Source organism: Thalassophryne amazonica, chromosome 17 (assembly GCF_902500255.1).
Source record: "Thalassophryne amazonica chromosome 17, fThaAma1.1, whole genome shotgun sequence".
Taxonomy (NCBI): Eukaryota; Metazoa; Chordata; class Actinopteri; order Batrachoidiformes; family Batrachoididae; genus Thalassophryne; species Thalassophryne amazonica.
The window spans coordinates 21,040,332-21,066,871 of record NC_047119.1 but is presented as its reverse complement, the minus strand read 5'-3'; the positions used below and the strand labels follow the sequence as shown (position 1 = coordinate 21,066,871).

Genomic DNA, 26,540 nt, shown 5'->3' with positions numbered 1-26,540 from the left:
GGCCTCACTAACGCCCCCGCGACGTTCCAAGCTTTGGTTAATGACGTCTTGCGGGACTTCCTGCACCGATTCGTCTTCGTATATCTGGACGATATACCCATTTTTTCTCCGGACCCTGAGACTCATGTCCAGCATGTACGTCAGGTCCTGCAGCGGTTGTTGGAGAACCGGCTGTTTGTGAAGGGCGAGAAGTGTGAGTTTCACCGCACCTCTTTGTCCTTCCTGGGATTTATCATCTCCTCCAACTCCGTCGCTCCTGATCCGGCCAAGGTTGCGGCGGTGAGAAATTGGCCCCAACCAACAAGCCGTAGGAAGCTACAACAGTTCCTCAGCTTTGCAAATTTCTACAGGAGGTTCATTAAGGGCTATAGTCAGGTAGTTAGCCCCCTGACAGCCCTGACCTCTCCAAAAGTCCCCTTCACCTGGTCGGATCGGTGCGAAGCCGCGTTCAGGGAGTTGAAACGACGGTTCTCGACTGCACCAGTTCTGGTGCAGCCCGACCCTGGCCGCCAGTTTGTGGTTGAGGTGGACGCCTCTGACTCAGGGATAGGAGCCGTGCTATCCCAGAGCGGAGAGACCGGCAAGGTTCTTCACCCGTGTGCCTATTTTTCCCGCAGGTTGACCCCGGCTGAACGGAACTATGACGTCGGCAACCGAGAGCTCCTTGCGGTGAAAGAGGCTCTTGAGGAGTGGAGACATCTGTTGGAGGGAGCGTCTGTGCCTTTCACGGTTTTCACTGACCACCGGAACCTGGAGTATATCAGGACCACCAAGCGGCTGAACCCCAGGCAAGCCCGCTGGTCACTGTTCTTCGGGCGTTTTGACTTCCGGATTACCTATTGCCCCGGGACCAAGAACCAAAGATCAGATGCCTTGTCCCGGGTACACGAAGACGAAGTCAAAACCGAGCTGTCGGATCCACCGGAGACCATCATTCCGGAGTCCACTGTCATGGCCACCCTCACCTGGGACGTGGAGAAGACCATCCGGGAGGCCCTGGCACGGAGCCCGGACCCCGGAACTGGACCAAAGAACCGTTTATACGTCCCACCAGAGGCCAGAGCTGCAGTCTTGGACTTCTGTCACGGGTCCAAGCTCTCCTGTCATCCAGGGGTGCATAGGACCATGCGCTTCTGGTGGGCGTCTATGGAGGCCGACGTCCAGGAGTATGTCCAGGCCTGCACCACCTGTGCCAGTGGCAAGGCAGACCACTCCAAGACACAAGGACTTCTGCAACCTCTTCCGGTGCCTCGTTGCCCCTGGTCTCACATTGGCCTGGACTTTGTCACGGGCCTCCCGCCGTCCCAGGGCATGACGACCGTCTTCACGATAGTGGACCGTTTCTCCAAGGCGGCCCACTTCGTGGCCCTCCCGAAGCTCCCTACGGCCCAGGAGACAGCGGACCTCCTGGTCCGCCACGTCGTGTGTCTGCATGGGATACCAACGGACATTGTCTCGGACCGTGGTCCTCAGTTCTCCTCACAGGTTTGGAAGAGTTTCTGCAGAGAACTGCGGGCCAACCCTCTGCACTCCTGGACCGGCGCCGCCTCCTGCCCGGATCATCGACGGGAAGCCTGCATGGACGGTTCACAGGCTCCTGGACGTCCGTCGGAAGGGCCGGGGGTTTCAGTATTTGATGGACTGGGAGGGGTATGGACCAGAAGAACGCTCCTGGGTGAAGAGGAGCTTCATCCTGGACCCGGACCTCCTGGCCGACTTCTACCAATGTCACCCGGACAAGCCTGGTCGGGCGCCAGGTGGCGCCCGTTGAGGGGGGTCCTGTTGTGTGGGCCGCCAGAAGAGGAGGTACTGCTGGCCCACCACCAGAGGGCGCCCTGCCTGAAGTGCGGGCTTCAGGCACAAGAGGGCGCTGCCGCCACGGACACAACCGGGAGTGACAGTTGTCACACATCAACTCGTGACAGCTGTCACCCATCTTCATTTCATCACTCCATAAAAGCCGGATGTCATCTCCACCTCGCTGCCGAGATAGAGGTAACGACTCTCAACCGTTCATGTGCTTACACATAAGTCTTTGTTCTGTATGTGTTTTGCAGGAGTACCTGTTTAATCTCAGGACAGCAGGAGCTGGTGATTGGGAGCTAGGACTGCATTCCTTTTCCCCCTGAGAGATAACTGCATTACTCTGCACTTTCTTGTATTAGAGGTGGAGGTGATATTTCCACCATTGTTGTTACTGGGTGTGCACGCACCCACCTCTTACTGTTTTTGCTCCTCGCCAGCAGTACCAGATCCGACATCCGGAGACTGTGGCCACCTGGGAATTCGGGACTTGGCGGCTCCAGTATTCTCCAGGTTCTGTGGCGGAGGAAATCGTGTGGTTCCGGTTCTTCTCAGGACAGACTTCTTCTATCCTCAAGCCTGCCCACACGTCACCTTTCTAGATTGACTGTTTGCATAAATTCTGTAATCATCTGTGTTTTGGTTGTGCTTGTTTCACAACAGTAAAGTGTTCATATTTGACTCTTTCATTGTCCGTTCATTTACGCCCCCTGTTGTGGGTCCGTGTCACTACACTTTCCCAACAAATTTAAAAGAGTAAAAAACATAGAAACATACTATGCCAGTGTGCTAGTCATACAAAAGGAAAAATAAGTGCGTCTTAAGTCTGGACTTGAAAGTCTCTACAGAATCTGTCGTGTTTATTGATGCAAGGAGATCATCTCCACAGAAACAGGGGCACGATAAGAGAAGAGCGCAGTAATAATAAATGATGATGACTTTTCATTTGTTGAAAATGTGTCAAACATGCACCAAAGCTGCATGTACATGTAGTTACTGATGTGATTTCTTCACCCTGTCAGAATTTTCAGAAATGTTTTAAAATCCTAAACATATAATAATAACTATGGTATAATATATATTATTATTATATAACCTTTAATAAAGGTGTCAGAAAGTACCAGACTGCACTGTTTTGCACCTAAATTACAACATTTTCCAGTGGTTGCACACCCCCAGAATCCTGAGAGGGGTTTCGCACCTGTAGTGCATCCCTGCACGTTTTAGATAACCGAAAATGGAAAAATACTCATGTCCCTCAGGCACTGTGATGTAAACAGCCGTTTGTGCCTACGATCTCATTTACACAGGTAGTTGAGGAGGAAGTTTATAAAAAAAATCTAAAAAGTACTCATGTCAGATCACGAGGAATGAATGCCAACATAACATTCTCTCATACATGTATCTTTTTCCAAGCCATTTTAAATTCAAGCTTTTGGCTTAGAACACACATACTCGTTCACAATGCTCACACATTAATCAGAGCAGCTCTGTCATCACTTTTAGCTGCAGAGTAAAACAAGCAGTTTCTGCTGCAGTCATCAGAGTCTGTTCACTGAGACACATTAAATTCACTGCATTCATCCACAAGCGTGGAACTGGTCTTGACAAAAACATGCATCTTTCAACTGAACTGACAATTTTGCTCTGAAAGAAGCAAACAGATGATTACAAACAATGCATTTACCATTGAAATATCTTGCACTTATGTAATAGGCTGTAAACAAATGTTTCATAGATCACGATCCATCTGCTGGGTTTCCATTCAAAGTAGATACATTTACAAGTCAAATGAACCCGTGCATGTGTACACTGTATTTTCCAGGCCTCTCTGACTCTTGTCTTTCTCACTGGCTGTCAGTATAAAGGTGAAGAATAAGTTAATGCACTGTAACATCGCTCAACCTGGCAGGCCTCCCTGGAACTCAAACAAACAGACTGCTACACTTAAGGAAGTCCTTCTCTCTTCCACACTATTACGTGTCATCGTTCTGATCTGGATTTGAAAAATATGGCAAACAACACTCTTAACTGTTCTTTGATGAAAAGATTGACATTGTTTTATCTCATTCCTCAAGATGTTTGCCTTATGACATCACAAGGTCAACTGACTTTTCTCTGTCAATCGGTAGAGGCAATGGGGCAACGCAGTTTCATTTGAACCCCTGCATGATATCGCGGTATTTGACCACTTCCGGAGACAGCCTTCCAGTACACAACTCAAATACAGCATCACTTCACATGGAAAGATGTATTGTTTTGTTTTGGGCTGCAATTACCTAAGCAGCCTCGAAAAGTGCAGGGGTTTTTTTTTCGGTTCCCAGTGGAGAAGGGACGACAAGGCAAATGGGAGAGGTCGTGTCGGTAAGTTTTAGCGAGATTTAATGTGAAATGACTCCTGTCCTGGCTGCCGGTTCATTTTAGGGTTCATTTTAAAATTCTTACGTTCGTTTTTAAGTCCCTCCATGGTCTAGCTCCATCCTTCTTCAGCCTTATGGACCTAGTTGGTCTCTCAGGTCGGCTGACCAGCTGCTCCTGCGAGTGCCTAGGTCGAAGAGAAAGTTCAGGGGGACCGGGCTTTTTCGGCTGTTGCTCCCAAACTGTGAAACAGTTTGCCTCTGAGTGTTAGGGAGGCACCTTCTTTGGTCATTTTTAAAGTTTGTTTAAAAACTTATTTGTCCCATGGCTTTTTAACATCAACAAGACTTAGTATGATCATTTTTTAAACTGCATTTTCGTGGTTCCTCTTATTATTATTTTATTGTATTTTCATTTCTATTATGTCTGTAGTGTATAGCACCTTGTGTCATCGCTGGCTGTTTTAAGGTGCTTTATAAATAAAGTTGGTATGGTATAGTATGGTGAATAATCATAATGGGGCTGTCCCCAGAAGTACAATTTTTGCATCATATGCACTTTCAATTAACCCCTTTATCGCCCAGTCTCAAACAAGACTACGGTGCCCAATTAGTGGTTGGCCAAAGATACTTCAACTGAAGATCTGCCATCAGAGTGCCCTTTTAGTTTGGGGCTGTAAGTAGTTACATTGTTGAGTAATTTGATTTTCCCTCAGTTAAATATGTATTCCCTTATAAGTGATTTTTAAAAAATGATGTAAAATACCTGCCATAAAACAAACTACTACCCTGAATAGCTTTAAATCTAATATTAAACAACTGTAACATTTAACTGAGAAAAGGAAAGACAAAATACAATGGTTTTTACATCCTCCCCATCATTTAAGTGATCATGGCAGTCAACCAGAACTTTTCATTTTGCCATTAGACAGTAAATTATTATTTTATGAAGTAGAGCTGGTGCGAAAACAGTCATTTAAGTCATAATGACGGTATCTCTCCTGTCACACATTTTAAGCAGTTTCTAAACGCATCTCTCAGCTTTCTTCAGCTTTGAATCATTACACTATATTCTGGACATGTTTGTTTCAACAAATTTCCTTTTTCATCCAAGCACATTCAATATTTCCCTTCAAGGACTGCTTTGTTTGCCCAGCGTTCAGGCTGAACAGGTTGTAATGCTTCTTTTTTTTTTAAAGGCATATGCACCCCACCAACTTCACAACAACCAAAATAATGCAGACAATTCAGCCTTCCAATGCTTACGTCAAACATCGAGAAAGACAGAATCTCAGAAATAAACATTTTAAAGCCAAGCAGCAAGAATCTGCACACAACGGTAAAACCAGGCTTCAGACACCGTGTTTATTTAGAGTTAGGTCAAGGTTTAGGCTACAGCTGACGTTACAGACTGTGTAGACTCTTAAAGTGCTTGTTGTGTTTTGGGCGACTGGGGAGGTCCACTTTGCTGAAATGTTCTCTTGGTATAATGAATGGCTCCAGGTTTTAACAAGTAAATGAAGATGTCATCTCCTCTAGTATTTGTGTCACATGTGATAGAAGCTCCCACAAAACCGCAAGATTTCAGAACAACTTCCCGTAAACACACGTTTACATTGTTAAATGTTATTAAGAAGACGACAACTTTAGCAAACATCGGGTTCACGTTGACAAATTCTGAACTGACACAGAATATCTAGGCTGTAACTTTCACATTAAGAGTATTTCCTATGCCAATGGTGTTTTTACATCAAAATGCTTTTATTTTGAAGCACATATCAGAAGATTAGATATTTAACTTTGCTCCCTACAATAACACAGATGACCAGAAATGTTAATCATTTATTACTGTACTTTACAAAACTTTCAGGCCTGGCAGATCCCCAACTTTCTGCTGGCGGCCTGCTGGGCCTGGTTATGGACACCCTGATATTGTTCTGTTATGTTTTAAAAATTTTTGAGATATTTTACCATGTAGCCTATTTAACATGGGTTTTTAACCTCCTTGTCCTTCTCTCTGTGGACAGGGTTATTTAAGGCAGCATGAGATAAGGTGGAATTATCTTTAAGTATGCATTATCTACTCCACCATGTCCCTGTCCTCGTGTTTCCTGTACAGTCCACTCGATAAGCCGCTTTAAAATGTAAAAGTAAACTGACACTTCATTAAAACTGCAAGTCAAACAATAGATATTATTTTATTTTGAGCAACACCATTAACGCTTACTTTTGTGGCTTTCTGAAATGTGATTTAGCTTTTCCTCCCATTTTCAGTGAACTGTTAAGCTTACGCTCTTGACTGTGAAGAACTTGAGCAGATCCACCTTTGTCTCACACAGTGGATGAAAGGTAAGAATGGAGGATTTACCACAGGAAAGCAAAGACCAGCCTTTTTCTATGTTGGAAAAATGAACACTAAAGTTGGGGAAAATTTGCCTTAAAGATATTCAAAATATTGAGGAGACATGTGCAGTCTAATGTTCGCCTATCTAGTTTTGCTGTCCCTCACTTCTACTCAAACAATCACAAATGTGAATAGAGGACAGAGGGCTAAAGGTTCACAGGAGCTCAGATGCTTTGCAAGACAGACTCTAAAATAGACTGTTGATACAGAGCGGTGGGAGTACAATGGACATTGTGCACGTGCTTTTCTCTGTGTTTGTGTGTGTGGAAAATCAAACAGCTGTGCTATAAAAGCTCATCTGTTTCTGGAGCTATTATCATTGTAACATAACATCACTTGCACACGGCCTGCATTTGGTTGAGGGTTACAGGCTGAGTGTAAACACAAGACTATTTTGAAATTGTGATTATTTTAGACACATTATATGTGTGTGTGACATTAACAATATACTTTTTATTGTACAAGCGCCATGCACTGTATAATGACAATAAAACTGAATAGATGTGTGTTAGTGAAACAAAGCTGACAAGAGGACAAGAGTTTCATTTGAATTATTCATGATTTTAATTTGTAAGTTGTATCGCTTACAAGGCCAATAAATAAATAAAAATAAATGGGATGTTTTTGGTTTGTGTTAGTTTAAGAGTTAGTGTTCGGGCATAAACAGATCAACGTCATATGATCATAAAGGTGTGGTGGCAGTGGTAAACATGTACATTCTTTAATTAAACACAAGTTTCACCCCTTAAAGTACACCAGCAGCACATTATATCAGTACCCAAAGTACAGTTGTGCTCAAAACTTTCCCCATATTGTGTACGTTTACATTCTAACTGTTTGCACTCCTTTGCACATTCCAGGATTTAGAATATTTATTGCATACCTGTTATTTTGGCTATTTTTCAGAGAATATGAATGATAGCACCAAAAAATTTCCTCGGTTCAAATCCCAGCCTGACCGGAAAAGTGCTCCCGGTGTGTACTGAGTACCTTGTATGGCAGCACCCTCACATCGGGGTAAATGTGAGGCATTAGTGTGTAAAGCGCTTTGAGCGTCAGATGCAGATGGAAAAGTGCTATATAAATGCAGCCCATTTACCATTTACCTTTTTTCACTCATGGTTAGTGGTTGTGTGAGGCCATTTATTGTCAAACAACTGTGTTTACTCCTTTTAAACCATAATGACAACAGAAACTATGGGCCAACCCAAATGGCCCTGATCAAAGGTTTATAGACTCTAGTTCTTAATACCATGTATTGCCCCCTTTAACATCAATAACAGCTTGGAGTCTTTTGTGGTAGTTGTGGACGAGTCTCTCTATTTTCTCTGATGGTAAAGATGCCGATTCTTCTTAGCAAAAAGCCTCCAGTTCCTGTAAATTCCTAGGCTATCTTGTATAAATTGCACATTTGAGATCTTCCTAGAGTGGCTCAATGACACTGAGGTCAGGAGAGTGAGATGGCCACTCCAGAATCTTCACTTTATTCTGTAGCCAATGAAAGACCACCTTGGCCATGTGTGTTGGATCATTGTTATGTTGTAACATCCAAGTACATCCATGCACAGCTTCCAGCTGATGAGTGCAAATTTTCCTTCAGTATTTTCTGATAACACGTTGCATTCATCCTCCATCAATTTTTACCAAGTTTCCTGTGCTTTGTAGCTCACACATCCCCAAAACATTAGCGATCCGCCTCCATGTTTCACAGTATATATGGTGTACCTTTTATCATAGGCCTTGTTGTCTCCTCTCCAAATGTAACATTTATGGTTGTGGCCAAAAAGTTAAATTTTGGTCTCATCACTCAAAATGACTGTTCTCTGTGCTGTTTGGCAGATTATAAGCAGGACACTTTGTGGCATTTGCGTAGTAATGGCTTTCTTCTGGTGACTCAACCATGCAGCCCATTTTTCTTCAAGTGACTCCTTATTGTGCATCTTGGAACAGCCACACCACTTTTTTTCCATAGAGTCCTGTATTTCAGCTAAAGTTATTTGTGGGTTTTTCTTTGGCTCCCAATCAATTTTCCTGGCAGTTGTTGCTGTAGATTCAAGGCCTTAATATGCCACACATAATTAAATTGGTGAGGAACAAGCATGATTGTACTTTTTGAATGTCAATACTTAAATTAAAATCATGAAAGTCATGAAAATTATTAAACTATGATCAAATATTTAAAAGGAACCAGATATGTAATTATCAAAAGAGAGCATTTAATATTTATACTCAATAAACAAGAGCAATTTGAGATTTCTGACATCCGCCAAGGTTGGCAAGGACTCAAAATAACAGATTTTCCAGCAAGTACAATAAATCAGAAATATTGACATGAAAGAAGCTGAAATCAAATCATTTGAACATTTAATAAAAAAACTCCAACATTTTATTGATTGATTATCAAAATAATTGTTGATTAATAATCAATTAATTGCATAGTGCATGTGTTCCGTGCAATATGCGAATTTGAAAAATTCCAGAATTGGGGCTGGCGCCCCATATCAAAATTGTGTTATTGCGCAAGACTTCTGGAAGTGACAAAGCCAGAGTCCAGATGTGGAATTAATGCTCTATTAACAAACTTTTTTATGCATTTCAAAAAGTTAAGCCATAACCCCGTTGACACGTCGTGGGACTATTTAATGGGTTGATCTGCTAGTTACAACGAAAAGGTAAGAGCTTGGGGGGGAGAATTGTTCGCTGTTGTGCAAAAAGAATGTCGTACTTTTTCCTCCACAAAATACGTGACATTATGCTGTAAAAAAAACAGGAAAAACAAGACAAAGACTTACAGACTTGTATAAACGTTTTGTTCAAAAGACGCGGAGGGGGTGAAAGTCCGCAGTGTGTGAACTTTGCGCTTACCTGGCTGCTGTCTCAGAGCCACGACCGACACGATATAGTGCGCCATGTCGAAGTACGGAAACATGGACAAGTTTGCCAGTCCGTGGGACAGCTCGTCCAGATAAACCAGCCCGAATAAATCCATCACCTGCTTTTTAAAACTCTTTACCCAGGCTAAATTATTCCCACGGTGTAGTTCAAAGAGCTAAAAGGCACCGTTCCAAGTCACAGCATCAGGAAGTCACTTGGCGGAGGGATACACACACACACGATGTGACACGGTTGCTGCAGCTGGTTCTTGGACTTCAGGGACCACCTGTGTGGTGTCCGGACTACAGATCCGTATTAACGTATTAACGGAGGCCGGTCTCCATCAGTGACATCCGCTGTGAGAGCTGTGACAGCAGGGAGGCGCACTCCCGGCCCTGCTCCTGTTCCGCCATTCTGGTGATGTGGCGGGCGGAGCCTGAGCTGCTTTGTGATTGGAGGAGTGAACGAGGCGCCCGGGTCACGTGGTTCGTTGTGTGCGCGTGAACAGAGGATGCTGCACGCAACACGCGCACGCACCACAGGTGAGAAAACGTTCAGAATTTTAGAACGCTTCAGTAGTGTGTATATATATATATATATATATATATATAAACCATAAACTTTTAGTTGAGGCCAACGTGTACTTGGCTGTGAAGGGAACAATCATTGTGCAAAATGTGAAAGAATTTGAACAAACTGTTTTCATTTTATTGATGAAAGTCTGTGCATTTCCGAATAGGGTTTTTTTTTCTCCATTTAAAGAGCATCTGTGCAAAATGTCACAGATCAACATGTGGATCCATATCAGGTCCACTGTCATGACCTGAGCATTAAAAAAAAAATCAGTCTACTCAGTCTACAATGAATCAGTCTACTCTGATTGTGAATGTTTTCTTTGGCGACATCTGTAGTCCTGAGCCAAATACTACAAAGTGCCACCTTGCACATGCACGGAGTAATAGGTCAAATCACTGATCTGCTGCGCCATTTCACTTCCAGTCATTAAAACTGTCACCCTAAACTAAACTTTTCATTGTCTGCTGTGAGAGAATAGAAAATATATTTGGGACACTGGGTGACAATCGGGGTGGTATATGGGTTGATTGATTATGTTAATTGGCACAGCTGATATACCAAGTCATGTCTGGGAGCATGCACTGGCACTGTACTTTGCCACATTCCTGATGCCATGGAACCGCCTTGGGTCCTGGACGGAAACCACCTACGCAGAAAACTGGTCTGTTCCCCACAATGGCATTTTTTCTTTGATCCAAATTGTCGCTGCAGTGCGATCCCTGTCCAACCAGCCCAACCACATTGATATTTCAGTTTGGCAACTGTGCAAAATCACATGTAGGTAGATTCAAATCAAGGCGTGAACCCATTGACATTTTCTGAACTCATTATACATTTATTGTTATTTACATTAATTATTAAGAGTCTATTACATACAGTTTGTACATGTTTAATAAAGCCCCTCAATGAATCAATCAATCAATCTTAAACAATATTTACATTTTAACAGTGTCTGCAAGAGGGTGTGCGTGTGCGCATGCATGAGCTTTTGACAAGAGTGGAAGTTAACTTGACTCTTAGTCTTGTCCATCCAAATTGGAAGTCCCAAAAGCCAGTTTTATTTGTTGTTATCTATCATCCTCCTGGTCGTTACTGTGAGTTGCTCTGTGAATTTTCAGAACTTTTGTCTGACTTAGTGCTTAGCTCAGATAAGATAATTATAGTGGGCGATTTTAACATCCATACAGATGCTGAGAATGACAGCCTCAACACTGCATTTAATCTATTATTAGACTCAATTGGCTTTGCTCAAAATGTAAATGAGTCCACCCACCACTTTAATCATATCTTAGATCTTGTTCTGACTTATGGTATGGAAATTGAAGACTTAACAGTATTCCCTGAAAACTCCCTTCTGTCTGATCATTTCTTATAACATTTACATTTACTCTGATGGACTACCCAGCAGTGGGGAATAAGTTTCATTACACTAGAAGTCTTTCAGAAAGCGCTGTAACTAGGTTTAAGGATATGTTTCCTTCTTTATGTTCCCTAATGCCATATACCAACACAGTGCAGAGTAGCTACCTAAACTCTGTAAGTGAGATAGAGTATCTCGTCAATAGTTTTACATCCTCATTGAAGACAACTTTGGATGCTGTAGCTCCTCTGAAAAAGAGAGCTTTAAATCAGAAGTGCCTGACTCCGTGGTATAACTCACAAACTCGCAGCTTAAAGCAGATAACCCGTAAGTTGGAGAGGAAATGGCGTCTCACTAATTTAGAAGATCTTCACTTAGCCTGGAAAAAGAGTCTGTTGCTCTATAAAAAAGCCCTCCGTAAAGCTAGGACATCTTACTACTCATCACTAATTGAAGAAAATAAGAACAAACCCCAGGTTCTTTTCAGCACTGTAGCCAGGCTGACAAAGAGTCAGAGCTCTATTGAGCTGAGTATTCCTTTAACTAGTAATGACTTCATGACTTTCTTTGCTAATAAAATTTTAACTATTAGAGAAAAATTACTCATAACCATCCCAAAGACGTATCGTTATCTTTGGCTGCTTTCAGTGATGCCGGTATTTGGTTAGACTCTTTCTCTCAGATTGTTCTGTCTGAGTTATTTTCATTAGTTACTTCATCCAAACCATCAACATGTCTATTAGACCCCATTCCTACCAGGCTGCTCAAGGAAGCCCTACCATTATTTAATGCTTCAATCTTAAATATGATCAATCTATCTCTATTAGTTGGCTATGTACCACAGGCTTTTAAGGTGGCAGTAATTAAACCATTACTTAAAAAGCCATCACTTGACCCAGCTATCTTAGCTAATTATAGGCCAATCTCCAACCTTCCTTTTCTCTCAAAAATTCTTGAAAGGGTAGTTGTAAAACAGCTAACTGATCATCTGCAGAGGAATGGTCTATTTGAAGAGTTTCAGTCAGGTTTTAGAATTCATCATAGTACAGAAACAGCATTAGTGAAGGTTACAAATGATCTTCTTATGGCCTCGGACAGTGGACTCATCTCTGTGCTTGTTCTGTTAGACCTCAGTGCTGCTTTTGATACTGTTGACCATAAAATTTTATTACAGAGATTAGAGCATGCCATAGGTATTAAAGGCACTGCGCTGCGGTGGTTTGAATCATATTTATCTAATAGATTACAATTTGTTCATGTAAATGGGGAACCTTCTTCACAGACTAAGGTTAATTATGGAGTTCCACAAGGTTCTGTGCTAGGACCAATTTTATTCACTTTATACATGCTTCCCTTAGGCAGTATTATTAGACGGCATTGCTTAAATTTTCATTGTTACGCAGATGATACCCAGCTTTATCTATCCATGAAGCCAGAGGACACACACCAATTAGCTAAACTGCAGGATTGTCTTACAGACATAAGGACATGGATGACCTCTAATTTCCTGCTTTTAAACTCAGATAAAACTGAAGTTATTGTACTTGGCCCCACAAATCTTAGAAACATGGTGTCTAACCAGATCCTTACTCTGGATGGCATTACCCTGACCTCTAGTAATACTGTGAGAAATCTTGGAGTCATTTTTGATCAGGATATGTCATTCAAAGCGCATATTAAACAAATATGTAAGACTGCTTTTTGCATTTACGCAATATCTCTAAAATTAGAAAGGTCTTGTCTCAGAGTGATGCTGAAAAACTAATTCATGCATTTATTTCCTCTAGGCTGGACTATTGTAATTCATTATTATCAGGTTGTCCTAAAAGTTCCCTGAAAAGCCTTCAGTTAATTCAAATGCTGCAGCTAGAGTACTGACGGGACTAGAAGGAGAGAGCATATCTCACCCATATTGGCCTCTCTTCATTGGCTTCCTGTTAATTCTAGAATAGAATTTAAAATTCTTCTTCTTACTTATAAGGTTTTGAATAATCAGGTCCCTTCTTATCTTAGGGACCTCATAGTACCATATCACCCCAATAGAGCGCTTCGCTCTCAGACTGCAGGCTTACTTGTAGTTCCTAGGTTTTGTAAGAGTAGAATGGGAGGCAGAGCCTTCAGCTTTCAGGCTCCTCTCCTGTGGAACCAGCTCCCAATTCGGATCAGGGAGACAGACACCCTCTCTACTTTTAAGATTAGGCTTAAAACTTTCCTTTTTGCTAAAGCTTATAGTTAGGGCTGGATTGGGTGACCCTGAACCATCCCTTAGTTATGCTGCTATAGACTTAGACTGCTGGGGGGTTCCCATAATGCATTGAGTGTTTCTTTCTCTTTTTGCTCTGTATGCACCACTCTGCATTTAATCATTAGTGATTGATCTCTGCTCCCCTCCACAGCATGTCTTTTTCCTGGTTCTCTCCCTCAGCCCCAACCAGTCCCAGCAGAAGACTGCCCCTCCCTGAGCCTGGTTCTGCTGGAGGTTTCTTCCTGTTAAAAGGGAGTTTTTCCTTCCCACTGTCGCCAAGTGCTTGCTCACAGGGGGTCGTTTTGACCATTGGGGTTTTTACGTAATTATTGCCTTACAATATAAAGCGCCTTGGGGCAACTGTTTGTTGTGATTTGGCGCTATATAAATAAAATTGATTGATTGATTAACTTTGAGTTAGCGAAAGTTAGCGTACACGCTGATGTCCACAAAATGTCTTGTAAATGATTCCAGAGGTATTATCGGGTTACAACAACAGTATTTTCCATTATTGAAGTCTTTATTTCTCTCTAGCTTTTACATAATATGTGACAAAGAAGTTATATTTACACACAAACAAAACAGAGTTTGCAGCTAGCTTAACCCACCACTGATGTCATGGTGCCGCTCTACTATGATTGGCTGTCACCCCCACCCTTCAAAAAAAAAAGGAACAGATTGAAACAGAATGTGCCTTTTTAGCCTCTTAAAATACCTCTTAAAATAGGTCCAGGTTAGCAATCTTTGAACTTGTCCAAGGTCTGTGTCCCAAAAATGTTCCCTATGAATTTGAAGACTCTGGCAGTAATAAGACTGGATTTATGCTGAGGACGGACAGACAGACAGACAGACAGACAGACTGATGGACAGATAGATGCGTCATTTGGTGGCCTCAGGTAATAAAATATTTTTAAAAAACGATGTGTGCAAAAGTTAATACACACGAGGCATTTATTAATTAATTTTACATCACGAGCTTTACAGTGAAAAGATGTAATACAGCAAGTAAACATACAATTTTAATATTGAATCTGAATATTGAAACACCTTCTTTTTAAGTTTAAGGAAAGATAAAGAAAGAGGGAAAGAAAAGGACGGAATGACTAGGAAAAAAGAAAATGTGTATCGCTGCTGACTTTAAGCTTGACACCTGGTTGTGGCTCCTGTTCGTGATTCTCTTATTTCTTATCTTAAACCTACAGTATGTTGTATTTAGGGGTGTTTATTAGCAAAAACGTAATATAACATTCATAACCATCTGTTCATTAGTGTGTACTAACCTGCAACAACAAATCGATGTTTTCCTATGTTTTGAAGAAGTCCTACATATCTACACGGGAGTGGTCCCTCTAGCGGAGGCTGCCATGTTGATAACAGTAGCCCAAAAAGAACAGTCTAACTTCATCTTAAACAATTTAAAGGGCAGCAGAAAGACTGAAGAAAAAGGAAGGGAATCAGTGATCACTCCCCTATAGACTGTCTACTGGTTGCTGTCTCATTTTTGTGAAATGGAGCATTGTACATATTTCTCCTCACAAAAGAAGGCAAGGGAGCGTGAATTTCTATCGCCAAAGAAGCTAAAACATGAAGGAAACAAAATCGTGACCGTGACCTCTTAACTGCATGGCTGGCGTCCATACAAAAAATAAAAATGTCTAAAATTATCTTCCTTAACTCGAGCTGAAAGCACATCTCTACAACGTGATAAAAATAATAAAATATATAAAAGCCAAGATGATTGGTTGCATAAGTAAAGGAACGCATTGGTATAATACCTGTAAATAATCAGTTTTATATCCAGTTTTCTTCAGATAAATCAGGGGATGGATACATGAACATTTCCAAGTCACTGAATATGTCTTGGATTTTATTTACATCAATTATGAAGAAATATAAACAGTATGCCACTCTATGGTAAATCTGATGTTTTGGTGAAAGGAAAGCCTGAGTACTAGTGAATGTCAACAGTTTGTTGTTGCCTAGCAACAAACCCAGTGGAGAGGAAGCTTCAAACTAGAGCCCGACCGATATGGATTTTTTGAGGCCGATGCCGATAACAATATTTGGCTGAAAAAAATGCTGATAATCGATAAATCGGCTGATTTGCAAATTATTATTATATTATATTATTTTATTTTTTTTTTAGATCTATAAAATGTTCTTTTTTGGACCCTTAACAAAAAGGTATGAGCTAAAAACTGAAGCTTTGTCCTCATATTGATTAACTTTATAACAGAGAAGAATTTTCAAATTAAAAAAAAAATGCAAAAATGCAAATGGAGTAGTTAGGGAGCTATTCAAACGGGCCAACTAGTAAGATATCACTCCTGAAAATGATCTTTGCCATATCACATGAGGTAAATCTGGATTTTGGAAAACCATGTGACAGAGAATCAATTCCAATTGGACACTCACATTGCGCACATCATCACACATCTTCTATGAGGAGTACCAAGATGGCCGACGGTGGATCGAAAGTCAGCGGAGTTAACTTTTCAGCAAAAAAAAAAAAAAAAGTAAGTTTCTATCTCATATCATTAAAAAGTTATTTACAATTTAGTAAAGCTTGGTCCCTGCCTTTGTATACGATGGCGTCTGCCCCAGAGGGTTAATGGCAAACGGCAGTAATTCCCAGAACCCTTCCGGACGACCAGTGAATCTGAATGTTTCAACCTCTTAGCAGTAAATGAAAGTTTTTCATGCTAGAAATAAGGTCTACACAACGTGGGCTTAATAAAAAGCGTGACTGATGCAATGAAGCACATTTGACAGATTACTACATAAACTGAGTTAATCAAACTGAGTTGAACTGAAACGTGGGGTGAATGTAATCACAAAGTTATTACAAACAACATCCTTATAAACTTACTTGTATGCTTTTGTCAGCCGATCAGTGCAGTGTGACGGCGAACTACGGGGGCCAGTGATGAACACATTTAAGCAGGTGTAAGCAGCTCTCAGTTGAATGGAGTCAGCACTCCATCTACTGAACAAACAGTGCAAGGACATTTTACATTGCCAACACAAACATTATTTCAGTAACTGTTCTGTTTATGAGAAATTATCGGCATTCTATCGGCAAAATTTCGGACAATAATGAGTACTTTGAAAAGGGCTTTGTTGTGAAAGTGTCGTGACACAGACCCACAACAGGGGGCGTTAATGAACGGACAATGGATAAGCCAAAAGTAACAATTTAATGTTGTGAATCACACAACGACGTACAGACAATAACAATATGGTGGACTGTCAATCATACACCAGGTGACGTGTGGGTAGGCTCGATGATAGAAGACGCCTGGCGAGAGAAGAGCCGGATCCCCACACAGCTTTCACCACCAACGGAGCTGAAGAACACCGGAGCCGCCAAGCCCTGCGCCCCAGGTGGCTGCTGTCTTCAGCAGTCAGACCCGGTACTGCTGGCAGAAAACAGAGACAGTCCTGATGAGTGTGAGTTCGCACACTCAGTAATCCCACAGTCAGTGTTTAGTTAGGAGGGAGCACCTCCACCTCCAATCACACACTCGTGCAGCTCCTGTCTAACCACTTATCTGGTTGGAGTGTGAAGCGAAGCCATCGCTGATCACACCAAACGCCAATCCCACAGATAAGGACACACCACAGGAAAACGGCTGCAAAGAAGTACAGATTATTACTCAATGTTTTGAGTCAGCACAGAAAGTTACCTGAATGGTAGCTGATTTCTCGGCGAGGAGGTGGAGTTGCAGTCCGGTCTTTGTAGTGGTGGTGATGGGTGACAGCTGGTGTTGATAGATGACAGCTGTCAACTCCAGCGCTCCGACGCCCTCATCGTGCTTGGAGCCCGCACTCCAAGCAGGGCGCCATCTGGTGGTGGTGGGCCAGCAGTACCTCCTCTTCAGCGGCCCACACAACAGGACCCCCCCCCTCAACGGGCGCCTCCTGGCACCCGACCAGGTTTATCCGGGTGCCGGGCGTAGAAGTCGGCCAGGAGGGCCGGGTTCAGGATGAAACTCCTTTTCACCCAGGAGCGTTCCTCGGGACCATACCCCTCCCAGTCCACCAGATACTGGAAGCCCCGACCCTTGCGACGGATGTCCAGAAGCCGACGCACGGTCCACGCCGGCTCCCCGTCGATGATCCGGGCAGGAGGTGGTGCAGGTCCAGTGGTGCAGAGCAGTGAGGTGTGGTATGGTTTGATACGAGAAACGTGAAAACAGGATGGATCCGCAGTGAAGCTGGCAGCCGTAGCTTCACTGCGGCCGGGCTGAGGACTTTGGTGATGGGAAAGGGTCCGATATATCTGTCTTTCAGTTTCTGTGATTCTACTTGAAGTGGGATGTCCTTCGTCGACAACCATACCTCCTGCCCGGGCTGGTATGCAGGGGCCGGGGAACGCCGGCGGTCTGCATGCAAGGCCTTGGCCCTCGTCCAGGCCTTCTACAGGGCAGAACGGGCGGTCCGCCACACCCGGCGGCACCTCCTGAGGTGGGCCTGGACCGAGGGCACACCGACCTCACCCTCCACAAGCGGGAACAATGGGGGCTGGTACCCCAAACACGCCTCGAACAGGGAGAGGCCGGTGGCAGACGACACTTGGCTGTTGTGGGCGTACTCGATCCAGGCCAGATGGGTGCTCCAGGCCGTCGGGTGCGCGGAGGTAACGCAACGGAGGGCCTGCTCCAACTCCTGGTTGGCCCGCTCTGCCTGTCCGTTTGTCTGGGGGTGATACCCAGACGAGAGACTCACGGTGGCCCCCAGTTCCTTGCAAAAACTCCTCCAGACCTGAGAGGAGAACTGAGGGCCACGGTCTGAGACGATGTCCGCTGGTATCCCATGCAGAGGCACGACGTGGTGGACCAGGAGGTCTGCTGTTTCCTGGGCCGTAGGGAGCTTCGGGAGGGCCACGAAGTGGGCCGCCTTGGAGAACCGGTCCACTATCGTCAAGATGGTGGTGTGGCCCTGGGACGGCGGGAGGCCCGTGACAAAGTCCAGGCCGATGTGGGACTAGGGACGATGAGGCACCGGTAGGGGTCGGAGGAGTCCTGAGGTCCTCTTGTGGTCCGCCTTGCCCCTGGCGCAGGTGGTGCAGGCCTGGACGTAGTCCCGGACGTCGGCTTCCATAGACGCCCACCAGAAGCGCTGCTGGACTACTGCCATGGTCCTGCGCACTCCGGGATGACAGGAGAGTTTGGACCCATGGCAGAAGTCCAAAACCGCAGCTCTGGCCTCTGGTGGGACGTACATCTTGTTTTTCGGGCCGGTCCCCGGGTCCGGGTTCCGTGTCAGGGCCTCCTGGACGGTCTTCTCCACGTCCCAGGTGAGGGTGGCCACGACAGTGGACTCGGGGATGATGGTCTCTGGGGGGTCGGACAGCTCGGCCTTGGCTTCCTCTTCATGCACCCGGGACAGTGCATCCGACCGTTGGTTCTTGGCCCCGGGGCAGTACGTAATCTGGAAGTCAAAGCGCCCGAAGAACAGTGACCAGCAGGCTTGCCTGGGGTTCAGACGCTTCGCGGCCCGGATGTACTCCAGGTTCCGATGGTTCATGAAAACCGTAAATGGTACCGATGCTCCCTCCAACAGGTGTCTCCACTCCTCAAGAGCCTCCTTCACCGCAAGAAGTTCCCGATTGCAGACGTCATAGTTCCGTTCAACTGGGGTCAACCTGCAGGAAAAGTAGGCACATGGATGGAGAACCTTGTCGGACTCCCCGCTCTGGGATAGCACGGCTCCTATCCCTGAGTCAGAGGCGTCCACTTCAACTACGAACTGGCGCTTGGGATCGGGCTGCACCAGAACTGGTGCAGTCGAGAACCGGCGTTTCAACTCCCTAAACGCGGCTTCGCACCGATCCGACCAGGTGAAGGGGACTTTTGTGGAGGTCAGGGCTGTCAGGGGGCTAACTACCTGACTGTAGCCCTTGATGAACCTCCGGTAGAAATTTGCAAAACCGAGGAACTGTTGTAGTTTCCTACGGTTCGTTGGTTGGGGCCAATCTCTCACCGCCGCAACCTTGGCCGGATCAGGGGCGACGGAGTTGGAGGAGATTATGAACCCCAGGAAGACAAAGAAGTGCGGTGGAACTCACACTTCTCGCCCTTCACAAACAGCCGGTTCTCCAACAACCGCTGTAGGACCTGACGTACATGCTTGACATGGGTCTCAGGATCCGGAGAAAAGATGAGTATAATCGTCTAGATATACGAAGACAAACCGATGCAGGAAGTCCCGCAAGACGTCATTAACCACGCTTGGAACGTCGCGGGCGCATTGGTGAGGCCGAACGGCATGACCAGGTACTCAAAGTGACCTACGGGGTGTTAAATGCCGTCTTCCACTCGTCTCCCTCCCGGATCCGAATCAGGTGATAAGCATTCCTAAGATCCAATTTCATGAAAATTTGGGCTCCATGCAGGGGCGTGAACACTGAATCCAACAGAGGTAACGGGTATTGGTTGCGAACCGTGATCTCGTTCAGCCCTCTGTAATCAATGCATGGACGGAGTCCGCCGTCCTTCTTGCCCACAAAAAAAGAAACCAGCACCCATCGGGGAGGTGGAGTTCCGGATCACCCCGGCAGCTAACGAGTCCCGGATGTAGGTCTCCATTGATTTGCGTTCTGGACGTGAGAGGTTGTACAGCCTGCTGGACGGGTACTCAGCGCCCGGTATCAAATCAATGGCACAATCGTACGGACGGTGCGGGGGCAGCGTGAGTGCCAGATCCTTGCTGAAGACGTCAGCAAGGTCATGGTACTCGGCTGGCACCGCTGCCAGATTGGGGGGGACTAAAACCTCCTCCTTAGCTGTCACACCGGGTGGAACCGAGGATCCTAAACACTCCCGGTGGCAGGTTTCACTCCACTGAACCACAGCCCCAGACGGCCAATCAATCCGGGGATTGTGTTTTAGTACCCATGGAAAACCCAAAATTACTCGGGAGGTAGAAGGTGTTACATAAAACACAATCTCCTCCCTGTGATTCCCAGACACCACCAACGTCACTGGCTGTGTCTGGTGTGTGATCAGTGGAAGAAGGGTGCCATCTAGCGCCCGCACCGACAATGGTGATGGTAAGGCCACTAGAGGGAGCCCAACCTCCTTTGCCCATCTGCTATCCAGCAGATTCCCCTCCGACCCCGTGTCCACCAGTGCTGGGGCATGAAGGGTTTAGATCCGCACTCAGGATCGTAACTGGGAGTCGTGCAGAAAGACGGGTTTGTCCCACGTGAATTTCTTGGCCCACCCTTAGCCCAGTTTCTAAGAGCGGGCGTGGTGTTTAACCGTTTGGGGCAGTCTCTCTGCTGATGCTCACTTGTGACTGGGATTCGTGCAGATCGTCGGGGTTTCCCCACGTGGGTGTTGTGACCCACCCTTAGCCCAGTCTCTAAGGACGAGTGCTGCTGTTTTGACCGTTTGGGGCATTCTCTCTGTGTGTGCTCGGTAGAGCTGCAGAGAAAACACTCTCCACGGATCAGCCTCCTTTGTCTCTGATCTGATCGTTTTTAGCCCTGCTCGTTTCCATAGCAACGTTAGCAGGGGGAGCTGTTGTCACGTGGAGAGCCCTGGCAGTGGAGCGTGGGGAAGTCGGCTTCCTTTCAGACCCGGGAGGAAGAGGGACGGCTTGTGCCTGGCCACGCCCCTTGCCTCGTTCCCGTCGGTGTTCCGTTAATCGGTTGTCTAACCGTATAACCAGGTCGATAAGCCCATCTAAATCCCACGGCTCGTCCTCGCCACCAGGTGCTCCTTAAGGACCAGAGACAGTCCGTTTACAAAGGCGGCGTTGAGCGCAACAGCATTCCAGCCGGCTCGCGCTGCCGCGATGCGGAAGTCGACTGCATACTTCGCTGCGCTCCGACGCCCCTGCCGTATCGACAGCAGCACACTTGAAGCGGTCTCGCCTCTATGAGGGTGGTCGAACACCTGTCGGAACTCCCTCACAAACTCAGTATAAACCGTTAGGAGCCGTGAATTCTGCTCCCAAAGCGCTGTAGCCCAGGTGCGTGCCTCTCCTTGAAGCAAATTGATCATATAAGCCACCCGGCTGGCGTCTGCTGCGTACATGACGGGACGCTGTGAAAAGACGAGCGAGCACTGCATCAAGAAGTCCGCGCACGTCTCCACACAGCCTCCGTACGGCTCCGGAGGGCTTATGTATGCTTCAGGGGAAGGTGGGGGGGTTCGTTGAACGACCAGCGGAATGTGTGTTTCTGGCACACGGTCAGCAGGAGGAGGTGCTGCAGCAGCACCCTGAGCACGCGCTTCCACCAGGGCAGTGAGAGCCTCCATCCTACGATTGAGAACACTGCTCTGCTCGGTAACTAAGTCCAACCGAGCGGTAAAGGTGGTTAAGATGTGCTGCAGCTCACCCAATATGCCTCCTGCTGGCACCTGTGCACCTCACTCTTCCATTGGCTGTTCAAGCGATGGTTGACGCCCCTCGGGATCCATGACGCTGGCCGAGAAATCCTGTTGTGAAAGTGTCGTGACACGGACCCACAACAGGGGGCGTTAATGAACGGACAATGGATAAGCCAAAAGTAACAATTTAATGTTGTGAATCGCACAACGACGTACAGACAATAACAATATGGTGGACTGTCAATCATACACCAGGTGACGTGTGCAGGCTCGACGATAGAAGACGCCTGGCGAGAGAAGAGCCGGATCCCCACACAGCTTTCACCACCAACGGAGCTGAAGAACACCGGAGCCGCCAAGCCCTGCGCCCCAGGTGGCCGCTGTCTTCAGCAGTCAGACCCGGTACTGCTGGCAGAAAACAGAGACAGTCCTGATGAGTGTGATTTCGCACACTCAGTAATCCCACAGTCAGTGTTTAGTTAGGAGGGAGCACCTCCACCTCCAATCACACACTCGTGCAGCTCCTGTCTAACCACTTATCTGGTTGGAGTGTGAAGCAAAGCCGTCGCTGATCACACCAAACGCCAATCCCACAGATAAGGACACACCACAGGAAAACGGCAATGTTTTGAGTCAGCAGAGAAAGTTACCTGAATGGTAGCTGATTTCTCGGCGAGGAGGTGGAGTTGCAGTCTGGTCTTTGTAGTGGTGGTAATGGGTGACAGCTGGTGTTGATAGATGACAGCTGTCACCTCCAGCGGCTCCGACGCCCTCTCGTGCTTGGAGCCCGCACTCCAAGCAGGGCGCCATCTGGTGGTGGTGGGCCAGCAGTTCCTCCTCTTCAGCGGCCCACACAACAGGCTTATATCGGCCGATATATCGGTCGGGCTCTACTTCAAACGCATGAAAATTTCACTATCTTGCATTGTCTATATTTTTAAATGTGAGTTGTTGCTAATCTAAACTAATCTGAGTATTTAAGACAGTGATAAGTATTTATCGCCTGTTTCAAATGTTAGTATATTTTTCATTCATTTTCTATACCTGCTTTACTCCACACTGTTAAACCGAACACTCCATTTTAATACAGTAATTAAGTTAATGTAACTCAAACTTTGAAAAAAGTTATAGTCACTCATTTCCATTATTTAAACTAACTCAAAAATGAATTGTTGTCATAACAACTCAGTTCCTTTAAGTGCATTTAATGTTTTGGGGCATTAAGTGTTGGTGATGTAATTCCAGTGCATTCCATTCACTCATTTTAATTGAGTTTATGTAACGGAGGCCAGCAGGTATGTAGTTATTAAACCTCACTTCCAACAGCTCAAAAGGATTCTCTGGTCACAAGGCCAGAGTCCTGGGTTTTAGCCTTCTGGTTAGAGAGTCTGACATCCATGCGGGAGATTGTGAGTTTGCATCCCGAGCGGAGCGAATAGGCGGAGTCATAACAACACAACGTAGAGTGCAGCCGCTACATTTATACCATTATGAAAAACTGCATGTTCTGTTCATGGGCTACCATTTAGCATTTTATACATAATCTAAATTTACATACGTTTAATTAACTAGAAATTAAGTTACTAAAACTTTAACAATTCAATTTTTGAAAATTGTTTTATTTAAGTTGTCAAACTCAAATGGTTTAAGGCAGTCGGTTTCCTCAAATGGTTTGAGTTCAACTAACTCAGTGAGTTTTACAGTGAAAGGTCATAGGGGGGCTGGAGCCTATCCCAGCACTCATACAGCGAGAGGCGGGGTACACCCTGGACAGCACGCCACATACATACAGACAAACACATTCACGCACGCACATCTATGGCCAATTTAGAGTCACCATTCACATAAACCTGCATGTCTTTGGAAGTGGGAGGATGCCGAGGCACCCACAGGGAACCCACCTGAACATGGGGAGAACATGCTAACTCCACACAGAACAGAACAGGCGGGAAAGACCCCATGACCATCTTGTTGTGAGGCAACAGTGCCGCCCCCTTCATATATTTTGTCCCATAAAATGTGTTACTTCTGTGGTGTTTCAGTGCAGTGGGTCAACTGTTTCTTGAAAAAGTGTGCAATTTATTCATAAACTTTAGTACTTTGATCTGGATTTACTTCAAAATGTAATGAGTTCTTCCTTAGTCGTAATCTGCACTTTCAGAGTGTTGTCCTCCTTGTAAAGGTAAATAAATGATCTGACAGATAGCAAGCCGACATTTTTAAAGTTTGAGAAATTGTAATGTGACAAAACAGCTACTAGGGGGCAACATTTCATCATCTGTATTGAGACACTGTTTTTACTGAACCAAAGCTGTCATCAACAATCTGTCTAACTTCATCCCATTATTTCTTCTTAAAATAGATCAGAAAGAGAATGATTAGAGAAGAACTCTGAAAGAAATTGCCTTCTTATGTCCTTATATTAGATGTGAAAAGTTTTAGTTTGACCTTAAAGGGGGCTCTGTCCTTTTTCAGCCTTGGCTATTTTAGATAATTTGGGTTTAATCTGTTTACTTGGAATAAACACAAATGCTATCAGTGCATCATTAATTTAGAACACAAACATCATCACATTCTAACCGTCTACTCTACACAGTGTTACTCTGCGGGGAAAGCTAAAAAAAAACACTTCCTCATGCCAGTGAACAGGCGAAAATGTCATTAGAAATGTCTGGTAGCTTGGAGAGGATCCCTACACAGGTCAGCATGCGCATGTTTACCTCACTACATTTAAATAAAGTTTGTAAGATGATGGATTATTAAATTAGGCATTTACCTTAGCCTCCTGGTGGTGCTACTGACTGCTGAGTAATTGCAAATTCAATGCCAATCAGCAATCTGACTGATGCTGCGTTCTAGAGGTGGGCGATACCGGGAATTTTGGTATGGATCCGATACCAAGTAAATACAGGCCCAGTATCGCCGATATAGACATCGATACCGATACCAATACTTTTTCATATTTAAGCTTCATAGATCCAAAGGATCCAAAAGACCTAGGATAGAATTTCGCCAAACATTGTACGTGACAAAAAAATACTTGATTATCACAATCAACATTTTTGTTGAAAAAGATATCACTCAACACAACTTAAAACAAAATCTCCTGAGGTAGAGGGCTGACAACCCACAATACAAGGGTGCGATGCTCCGTGTTGTGTGACACAGCGCAGCGCTGCTCTTACAGAGAGTAGACTTTGATGAATCTGCATGCGCAGCAGTCAGTGCGTGCGGGAGAGAAAAAAAGCTTGAGTATCGATCTTTTTACACGAGGATCGTTCAATATCAATACCAGTGTTGGTATCGATATTATCGATATTAGGATTGATCCGCCCACCTCTACTGCATTCAGAACCCTCAGAAGCTCGGAAGGATCTGACATAAAACTCCTACTCCCGGAAAAAGTACATCCATGAGATTATCTTGGAGACAAATATGGATCAACTATTTAGCCTATCGCAGTAGAGCTAGGCTAATGTTGTGGATGGCGTCGATTCAGCGAGTTCACGAGCTAGTATGATGATGGCATGTTCTCTCAAGTTGAGGGTTATCTAGAAGAGGTGTAGCATCTGTGATGGACTTCTGCCGTACCCCAATGTTGTCTTGTTGTCCACACTTCACGAGGTGTATTTACATTGTGCCCTAAACCAGAACTCTTCTGAAACCAACCTCTCGCGTGAGTCACGGACCGCGAGACAGCACGAGATTCACAACTAACTGCGAAACAGCGAATGGCCAATATTTTATTTTCCTTCTAACACCATCGACAGAGGAAGCGCGTGTGCGCATGCGTGAGGTTTTGAAATTACCTTTGCCCTTGCGTGATGTGCGTTTCAGGGGCGTTCACACTAACATCCATAAGATGTCTAGTTGTAAATCACTTCAGAGGTGTTATCTGGTTACAAAAACAGCATTTTTAGATTTAGAAGTGTTATTTCCCACTAACGTTTACAAAATATGCAAAACATATTTGACTTATCCAGAAATAAGCTGTTTCAGTGTGCTTTCCGCCATCTTGGTTCATTTTGTTTGAGCAAGCAGCTACCTGATGTCACAATGCCTTTTCTTACTCTGATTGGCTGTCCTGTGTATTTCCCAGCATCCCTCACGCAAGTCGAGGGAGGGCACCATGTGATCTATGATGTCACTGTGGTCACTACTGAATGTAGTTCAAGGCCAACTGTACATTTGAATTTTTCCCCCTCAGGGGAATTAATTATTATTTTTTCCAAACAGAGCGAATTTTGATCATATCGGCAATGTCACATTATGTATCCATTATTTAAAGGCTAAGGAATAAAATAATAGAAAATTCGTAAATATTAAAAAAAAAAAAAAAACCCAGTGGTGGTACATCTTTAAATTCATTTTAGTCCTGAGTGAAAAGCTGAATCCCAAAACATCTAAAAAAAAACAAAAAAAACAGAGTTCTGTAACCTATAATCTGTGTTATATTTGGTGGAACAAATGTGTCATGCTTTTTGGTGTGGTGGAAATTTCCAGCAGAGCTGATGTGATTAAACAAATATGAAAAACGCAGCTTGCTAACTATCGAGAGGGCTTACACAGATGAAGAGCA

The 26,540-nt window shown here is 44.8% G+C and overlaps 1 protein-coding gene and 1 long non-coding RNA gene across 2 annotated transcripts in view; one reads left to right on the top strand and one right to left on the bottom strand.

Moving 5' to 3' along the window:
* The window catches only part of tmem38b (transmembrane protein 38B), a 35,612-nt gene extending 25,742 nt beyond the window's left edge, over nucleotides 1–9,870 (bottom strand). Inside the window, exon 1 of the mRNA XM_034192422.1 lies at nucleotides 9,430–9,870. Coding sequence (XP_034048313.1) covers nucleotides 9,430–9,553 — 124 coding nt within the window. The 5' untranslated portion in view covers nucleotides 9,554–9,870. The remainder of the gene's footprint in view (nucleotides 1–9,429) is intronic.
* On the top strand, nucleotides 4,671–11,932 carry LOC117529595. The gene is made up of 3 exons (XR_004566046.1): nucleotides 4,671–4,776; nucleotides 8,302–8,309; nucleotides 11,922–11,932. It is a non-coding gene; the product is annotated as an uncharacterized LOC117529595 (long non-coding RNA).
* Nucleotides 11,933–26,540: the final 14,608 nt, after the last annotated feature.